Source organism: Perissodus microlepis, chromosome 11, assembly GCF_051167445.1.
Source record: "Perissodus microlepis isolate ML-2025 ecotype Zambia chromosome 11, ASM5116744v1, whole genome shotgun sequence".
NCBI classification, from domain to species: domain Eukaryota; kingdom Metazoa; phylum Chordata; class Actinopteri; order Cichliformes; family Cichlidae; genus Perissodus; species Perissodus microlepis.
Window position 1 is genome coordinate 35,127,373 of NC_140471.1, and position 9,495 is coordinate 35,136,867.

The 9,495-nt window shown below is 40.2% G+C and overlaps 1 protein-coding gene across 2 annotated transcripts; it reads left to right on the forward strand.

Moving 5' to 3' along the window:
- Nucleotides 1–3,882: 3,882 nt before the first annotated feature.
- etsrp (ETS1-related protein) lies at nt 3,883–8,358 on the forward strand. Of its 2 annotated transcripts, none has more exons than XM_084945035.1 (8): nt 3,883–3,994; nt 4,296–4,377; nt 5,745–5,867; nt 5,961–6,029; nt 6,337–6,486; nt 6,577–6,816; nt 6,927–7,045; nt 7,510–8,358. In XM_084945035.1, exons 1-8 carry the CDS (start codon nt 3,938–3,940, stop codon nt 7,786–7,788), a joined length of 1,119 nt encoding a protein of 372 aa, XP_084801161.1. In that variant the 5' UTR covers nt 3,883–3,937; the 3' UTR covers nt 7,789–8,358. The 2 variants fall into 2 exon arrangements, with proteins under 2 accessions (XP_084801161.1, XP_084801162.1); XM_084945036.1 differs by having other exon boundaries at nt 5,778–5,867.
- The last annotated feature ends 1,137 nt before the right edge of the window (nt 8,359–9,495 follow it).

A 9,495-nucleotide genomic window follows, 5' to 3' on the forward strand; every position in this document is an offset into this window, starting at 1 on the left:
TTTTTCATCTTTAATGAACTGTGTCTCAGGCTGTTGATCGTCTGCTCCGTGGATGTCATCACAATAGACCTATTTACATTCAAATAAATGTTCCGGCCCACTTAAAGGATCAAATTGAACTTTTTCCGTGGGCCACGGATTAAATCTAGTTTGATGTTTCTGGTCTAAATGATTTCTCCCTGCCGGTTTCATTCCTGTGCCTTTGTAACCCGTGTGTTTCTGCGTTGTGGTTACACCTTCATGATTTCCAGTAAATCTGATGAATTTCATTTCTGGGGCGTTCTGGTGCCGTCGCTGACAGTTTACTTTCGCAGGCTGTCTGTGTGTGTGATTATTCCCGGTGGATTCCAGAGCTGACAGTTTGCTGCAGACGGTTGTTAATCACTTGGTCTGTTGTGTAACTTTATCCCGGTTGTGTCCTTGTGTTGGGGTGGGGCCCCCAATCACGACTCCCGTCTCCACGCACGATTTCAGCCGGCTGCACTTTTCCAGATGGAGTCGGCGCGGTGTGTGTGTGTGTGAGTGTGTGTGTGTGTGTGTGTGTCCGAGCTGAATAGCAGAGATGTTTGTTTATACAAGCCTCTGGGCTCGGCCTTATCTGCTTCAGCCACTCACGCCGTGATTTCAGACTTTCTTCAGCGGCTGCTTGTGTGTTTTTTACGGGCCATTGTTTTGTCGAATGGTTGCTAAAGATACTGAGATTTTTTCTTCCTCCCACCTCATTAAAAAAAAAGGCGACTGGCAAAAGCTCTGATTTCAAAAGGCTCCACTTCAACCCCACCCAAACTATGGCTCAGTTATTTGGTCAGACAATCAGTGACCGCAGCTCTGAAATATGTTAAAGCCATTCAGTGACGCGATAAAAATACACTCTACAAGGCCACCCATCTGCTATAAAACCTGCAGCGGTGTATGTGGAACTATTGATTATGTTTAGCAAGGAAAGAATTTGTCATTTTTTATTGTACTGAAAATCGTGCTTTATAGGTGGTACATTAGTTAATGTGTTATTTTCGTGAGGGTCAATCTTTGGTGCCTCTAAATATCAAAATGGTAAAAAGAAAAGTGGTATTTTTATTTTGTGTAACATACCAGACACTACAGATGCACACAGATAAGACTAAGAGAAAACAACGGAATGAAAGAAAAAAGTAAGAGAACCATTAATTAATAATCAGATTTTTCTTTGTTCATTCATTAATTGTTTTATTGACCGATTGTTCGGCCTGTGGCCTAGAAGAACTCAAAGTAGTAAGAAATACTAAGTTTGATATTCAGATGTCTCTTTTTTGTCCAGCTATCAGTGGAAAAAACAATGACATACATCACTTGAATTATTAATTGATTATCATGATTGTCCATGACAAAATTGGCTATTTTTGTCTTACAGCTAATCATATTTGACTAATTTAGGGGCCTCGTGCTGGGGAGATATTCTTACTTTGACTAAATTTGATAAAAAGCTAAAAATGTCAAAAATCCACAGACATGAAAGGAAAAACAGTCGATTCAGTCTTTACTCTGAATTCTTTCTTATTAATTTTTCTTAATCTGCTAACTGATTAAATAACTAATTTCATGTTTTAGTCTTTTAGTTGTTTTGTTTTGACTAAATATCCAAAAACCAAGGATATTAAGAGAAAGTGCTGTGACTTTGACTTTTTCGCAGTTAGTTAGCTTTTAAATCATCCTATTTGTATGATCTGTATGAAAGGTTGTCTTTGTTTTCACTCACAGAAAGACAAGACAGAAATCTCTCACTTAAATGTTTTCAGGGAACTAATTAATTAATTGACACATTTTTTTTTGTCAAACTAAACGGAAATCCTTATCTCATCTTCAAATGTCTTCTTTTATTTGGCCTACAGGCCAAAAAAACATTTGTTTCTATCATAAAAAAGGGTGACTTCAGTAATTAGCCGACTATTAGATGTGTTGGCTATTAATTTGTTGAATGACTAATCATTTAATTGACTCACAAATCCGGATCTTGTTGTTTTAGTGTATTTTATTCCTACAAATCACTTCACTGGCAGTGACATCAATGAACTGTTTAACAGCTGCAGTGTGATGAGTTGTGTGGTAGAGTTATGACTTTAGGCTAAAGTGTGGTAAGTATTACATGTAATCTTAGACTTTATTATTCTGTGCCTTTATAATCTCCATTAATTAGCCCATTTTTATGTATCCAAATGTTTACCCTTCAGGTATCTGCTTTGTTCTCTAGCTCTGCATAAATGTACGTTTAGTGCTGACTGTAACCCTTTATTGTAGAATAATCAGGAAAAAAATGAACATTGTGTGTGTGTGTGCGTGTGTGCGTGTGTGCGTGCGTGCGTGCGTGCGTGCGTGCGTGTGTGTGTGTGTGTGACAAAAAGATAATTAACATCGCGTTACTGACTATTTTCACAAACTTTCACAGCCACCTGCATTTAAGAGGAGGATTGGACTGAAAAGCTCCCATCACATAACTGGGAATAGCTCTGACCCCCCCCCCCCCCCCCCCCCGACATACACACAGATTCATAAAACCACTGAATCTTTTGTGGTAAAATAACTTTCCCTCTGACACACATAGAAGTTTAATCTGAGTCATGTAGGAGCCGTAAGGAAAAAGGAAAAGGAAGTCCTACAATAAAAAATCTGAAAACCCAAAGTTGTCGGGCCACTTCAAACTAATCTGAAGTTAATGTTTGTCTGTATTCCTTCATTTTAGTCAGTAACAGAAATGAGATGTTCACAAGTCCTGAAAATCATAACAGACTGCAACAAGTTTCAAAAGTTTAAAAGTAAAACTCACCTGAGCTTTAAAAGAACTCGAGAACTTTTGTGTGTAAAAGTTCTGTGACACAAAGAGGGGCCCCGTTTAAGCAGGTTAACAAAAGCCTAATATCAAAGGGAATTGAATCAACTCATTGCACTCAGTCTGGAGACAAACACAAAAGAAAAACAGGAAAACATGTCTGAATGTGTGTTGACTCAGCATGGCTAATAATAAATGAGAATAGTTTGGAATAATTAAATGAAATTGTACCCGGGAGCATCACCATTTAAATGCTGAACTCCTCTGTATGAAACCTTTCTCCCACAAATCCATGCAAAGGTACCAAAGTGTCCTTAATGCAGGAAAATGTGTCAAAATGTCCTGATGGACGACCTTTAAATGTGATCATGTCTGCATACTCGTTTTGAAGACACCTTTTTTTTCTTTGTCCTTATTCTAAACCATGTCACAAAATTCCTCCCTCACTTTTTCATCTGCAGTGACCATTTTCCCTCCACAAAAGAAGAAAACAGTCAGTTTTAAGAAAAGACTTAAATATGGGTGCAGTGTAAGAGGAACAAGTTTACTGATAACAAAGGGAATAAGAAAGATGGTAAAATTGTCAGTATCTGTATATGTTCTCAGTCTGAATGGCATGGAAAGTAAGAAAATGGACTTCTTTACTTTAACTTCAATAATGGACTATTTTTGAATTCCAAATGTTGTTCTTTATGAATACTATAGTTTCAGCGTGTTATCTTCTTTACACACCCCTCATACATGCAAGTTTGTTTTCTACAGCAACATTTATACCCCCCCCCCCCCCCCCCCCCCTTGTTTTTCCAGATCAGATCTTGTAAATCTTGAACTTCTGTGTAGTTAATAAATAAATTGTTCTTTTTGGAATAAGCTACATTCGCGTGTCTGTTACCTGAGACGCTTTTATGAATGAAAGTTTGATTGACTTGTTGCTGAGGGGGGAGGGAAAGGGGGTCGGGGGTGGGGGGGTGTTAAACAAACCTCTGTGCCGCAGCAGGTCACGACTCACCGCGGGCACGCGCCCCGCCCACTTCTTTTCGCTGAGCTTATAACGGGACGCGGCCGACCGCAGAGTGACCACTCCACGCTGCTGCAGCCGGTACAAGTTTGAAAGAGAAGCTGTGAAGGAGCCACATGTACTGGGACACTTCGATCAAAGCAGGAGACAGAAGCGCCGACTCCAAAGTAAAGGTAAGCTCGGTCATTTAAACTAAAATATATTTTAACACGACACAAAATGAGCAGAAGTGTCGTTCATCCACAACGAGCAGTTTAAAGCGTGAACTGTGCTGTACGGATGGACGTCAGCTGACAGAAAACTGCAGGATTCTTTGCTTTTCCGATTTTTTAAAAATGTATTTATTCCCTGATTATTCATCGAGATAAACACCAGTGGGAAACGTTATAGCCCCACTCGTGTGATTCTAAACTGCGTTTGTAAGTTTGAATTCATTCCCAGTGGTGACAAAAAGTTGTAATCATATGACCGCAGATGGAGGTTTGCCAGAGCGGATACTACACAGAAGACTTCAGGACGCAGGAAGTGCCAGCTGGTTTCGACTTTGCATCTTATGGTGAGTTTAGTGGATCCCTCTGATGTTGCTTCATCTGGCTTTCCTGCTGATCCTGGTGCACGGCGCTGAAACTCTCAGACACATCAGACACAGGGTTTTTTTTTGGTTTTTTTTCTATGTTTGTGCGATCTGTTTCCTCTGAAGCCGAGCGGCTGAAGGACAGAGGAAACATGTTCGCAGACAGTGTCATCACATCTGTCAGAGCTTTCTCTGCGAGTCCTTGACACGCCCGTGATTATGTGTGTGTGAAACTGTCTGAATGGGCTGAGATCTGCAAAGACAGAGAGACGCAGGGTGGTCAGGTTAAAGACGGTCTCTGTGTTGCACTCCCCTCTCTGTCTTTCCTAATCCTTTCCTCCAGACTTCCTCCTCCAACAGATTTAGAGCCCTCGCCCCCCACTCCCCATCCCTCCATCACTACTCTGTCACACTCCCTCCGCTGGCGTTTCCTCCCCCTCCCTGCTTTGTTTCCTTCAAGCTGCCTCCATCCATAGAACTGAAAAAACCTGGGGGGCATTTTTTTTCCTTTTTTCTCATGTCCCACGTCAAGATTTCAGCCCAACTGTAAAGTCTAACTTATAGATTTCCCCCACAATTCTTCTCTCCATGACTTTTTCTGCAGAACTGAGCTTTGATTAACCTCCCTCTTAAAGCACCACACCGGCATTTTAGCATAGTCTTTCATATTTACAGCAAACTATACATTCATAGCAGATTTTGAGTTCATGTTTTGTATTTGTTTGCCTTAATATAATCATAAAATCAGCTTAAAGATAATGCAGCTAACTTGCTTTTACTGCTGGATCAAAGTTATCCTTATGAGGCTATAAGCAGCAGAGGGCTGGTGGTGCCTTCAGTGCCAAAGAGTTTACAGTGTCATCACATCTGTTAAGTCATAAGAAAAAAAATCCACCTTAAAAACAAACATAATTTAAACATTTGCAAAAGAAAGTAAAGTCACGGACCACCTTAGTCTATCAGGAATTAAGCGTTTTGCAAATAGGCCTTGCTTACACAGCTGTGTAAGCAAGAAAAACTTTGTTTTACAAAAAAAGTATTTCAACCCTTTACTAAATTAAAAAGTGTAATCTTAATTATGTAGCCTAATATTATATAGGTTTATCCTCATTGTTTGCTCATTATAGCAAATCTTATACATATATTATGTATAAGATGCCCCCCCAGACACAAAGAACAGTGTCATCCTGTGCTGCAAAAAAACTGCTGTAAAATGAATTAGTTTAAGGTTTGCACGATTAAACAGGTAATCCTGTATCGGCTTGGTGCTTTAAAAAGAGCTGTGCTTCCATCCTGTCTTCACCATCCTTCACTGACTCCATCTGTCTGTATTATTGTTGAACCTCCAGACTACCCTGGTGAAGACCTGTCTTTTCTGTTAGACAGTAAAGCGCCCGGACAGCAGCAGCAGTACGCGGCAGACAGCGGCTACCCAGAGCCGCCAAAAGCTTCCCATCCTTATGGCACCAAAGGTAAAAAGAAAAACGTGTTTTGGTATCCTTTGCTTGCTTATTAAAGTCAAGTATTTTTGACTTATCTTGTATTTTTTGCTCTTTTACCTTCAGTGAGTGACGCTGCCCTCTTCAGCCTGGATACATACCAGGAGTTCAACTGGTGGGCCTCGTATCCACAAGGTGAGCGTCTCACGTTCACTGATGCTACGTGTAAAATAACTCTAAAGGAGACCTATATGTTCATATGTTTTATTCGAGAACACCAGAGAGTTGCTTTTTGAGTAGCTACTTTTTAAAAACAGATATTTGTGTGTATCCCCTCTCTGTGACATCACGCAGAACCATGAGCAGAAAAAATCTTCTGGAACTGAGCTTCCAGAGCAGATTAAAGCCCGAGCTTACAGGGCTTATTTGTGCATACACTGACCTCATTTAAAGTTGACTTTGAGGGAATTGTGTTTGTGACTAACTCTCTCCTGGTGCACAGATGGACTGGCAGTGGACCAGTCACAAACTGGATACCAGGAGTCTCCTCAGACATACCAGAACTTGGTGCCCCAGACTGGACAGTTCAGCCCTGCTGTGGAAGGCAGCCACAGCCCCTTCCTCACAGGAACGGGATCAAACTCAGTACAAAGTAAGACATTTTACTCGTGGGTTAAAACCAAACACTTTTCCAGTGACCTGATTTTTGTAGTTCAGTGTGTGATTCTTCTGTTTGGTGCAGGTGAAACAGATCAGAGCTACTTTGACTCAGATGCACAGAGACAGTCCTCGTCCTTTTGGTCTGAATATCAGTCCCCCAACTTCGCCGCCCCTCCATCACACCCATCTATGGCCTCATGTCCCTCAAACCCCGGCCTCCAATCCTCAGAGCAGTACTGCCCCCGTGTGGTGAAACGAAAAAACACCCCTCCGCAGAGGCTGGACAGGGAGGGGCAGATGACAGGAATGTCGGCTTATCCAGGTTAGAGTTTGCTTCTTTTCCTCTTTGTATAATGTGACACATAGATTACACATTACAGCGCCAGCTACTTACTTTGACCTCATTAATTTATCTACAAACTCTTCATTCAGGTTCCGGTCCAATCCAGCTGTGGCAATTTTTACTGGAGCTTCTGCTGGACTCTGCCTGCCGCACTTTCATCTCCTGGACTGGAGACGGATGGGAGTTCAAGATGTCTGACCCCACAGAGGTAAGAATCCTGTTTTAGACAAAGCCACTGTTGAGCACTACATGGAACCGATAAAAGGTTATTTCTTACCTGCTTCACAAAACTTTCCATTTGAGTGTGTCTTTGTACTTTGGGGAGAAACGTTGATCACATTTAAGAAAGTCATGATCCTGCTCATCCTGGTACTTATAGAGCCAGATTGACAGGGGGCAGAAACGAGCATTGCACAGCTTTACTGAAAGATGTGAGGATTCATTTATGTGGGAATAAAATGATAGAAGACAGAATCTGCTTATATTACTGCTTTACACAAACATTTAATGCATTTGAATAAACACTTGGATTCTTCTGTTTTTAGAAGCACTTAAATAAATCATCTTACTTATTATAAACTTTAACAGATTTTTTTATTAGTACATTTACTTAATTACATTATTCATTTCTATTGTATTTTTCTGAGCATGTGTTTGCTGGTGATCCCACAGGTGGCGAAGCGCTGGGGTCAGTGCAAGAACAAACCAAAGATGAACTACGAGAAGCTGAGCCGTGGCCTGCGTTACTACTACCACAAAAACATCATCCATAAGACGGCGGGCAAGCGCTACGTCTACCGCTTCGTCTGTGACATGCAGGGCATGCTGGGAAAGTCGGCACAGGAGGTCCTGAGCAGTATGAATGTTTTACCCACAAACACAGAGTCCTGGCAGTGCTCTGGGGTATCGACAGCCTCTGATCACAGCAGTGAAACGTGGGTTTCACAGTAGGGGCCGACACCAGGAGCCTCAGTGCTGCTGGCTGACAGACCTGAACGTTTTGAGTACTTCAGCCTTCAAAGTGAACTCTGCTTCCTCAAGCCTCGTGGAAGAGGACGAACTTGTTGTAGGCAGTTTACAGATGCTGCATTTCAGGGAATAATAATTAAAAGTATATAGATCCATAGTGCAGCCAATATTTAATGACATCATATCATTTTTTCTTAAATGTTTCTATAAAAAGAGCTACTTGACCTCAGGTTGTTTTAAGTGCAGCACAGACACCAGCCAGGGGTATTTTAAGCACTCGGGTTACTTGTACTTTGTTCCTCTGGGGTTGTTATGTTTGATAGTTTGTTTGTTTTTTTTCTAAAGAAAGAATGGATTTGTAAATAGTGTTTATATGAACCCTATGTAGAGTTTTGTGCATTTATATTATTATTATTATTATTTTCTAAATACAAAACTCGTGTCTACCTCTGTTGATACTCTGAATAACAAACTGGCGGTTTTCAGGCACTTGCTGTGAAGGTTTCAGTGACGTGTGATGGTTGTCTGATGTAAATAAACTGTATATAAACGTGTTGAATTAAAGTCTTCTTTTATAAAATTAGGCTGGGGGAATTAATGATACTGCAGCTCCCCCTGGTGGACAAAGAGGGATTCATGCGTCTACAACTAAGTTAAAAAAAGAGTTTTTTTTTAAACTTTTTAAAAATTCAACAATTTTGAAAGATTTATCTTATTTATGTTTTTTTCTCATTTTCAAAATCAAATCAGAATCAAATAGAATCAAATCACTTAAGTTATACTTTTCAAGTTAATCTACTTTGAGCTAATTCGGATTTCTAATCTAATAATTTCAAACTGTTCAGATCTTTGATCAGAACTAGAGGGAGAACCCTGAATGTTCCCAAAACCCCATTTTTATACTCATTTGGCCATACGAATCACTTCACCACAATGGTTCCTTTTGTCATCTATATCATATACTTCATTGTAAACTATTAGTCATGACACATAGCTCTCCTCTACACAAGATTCCTTTATAAGACAACAGTATCGGTATCAGCAACACTGCCCTTTATTTACTTTGTATCAAATTGATACCAAAATTTGCAGTATGGCATATACAGGCTATTAGCTGGATATAAACAACATGTCAAGTTTCAGCCCCCAAGAAAACAACGTAAACATACTACATACTTACAAAACATAAGGAAATGTGTCTTGTGGTCATTTGTTTATTTGCTACTTGGCAATAAATCGTATACTATTGGAAAGCCTTTTTATGTCCCCCTAAATGGCGCCACGTTTGTAAGGAAAATGCATTAGATAATTATTTGATGCCCTTGTTATTGATCAAGAATGCAAATCTGACATTTATAACACCTAGTACATTTTTCATTTTACAGGATTATGGGACATTTTCATCCCACACATGGATTAGAAAATATTCCACCCACAAAATACTAAAACACGTGTCCATGTTTGAGGAAAAAACCCGACAGAACAGCTCTTTATTTTCATTGTACAACGACATTATGGCAAGTTGATGTTGTTGGGTTTTTTTGTTTGTTTTGTCTTAAATACATAAAATGAAGTTATACATTTTGTAACCGCGGTCTGGCAAGGAAGGAACACCAAGCAGGTTCAGCGGGCATGTGGTGTGGATGTTGGCCGGACAACTCGGAGGCCAGTCAGTTAAATACACTGTTC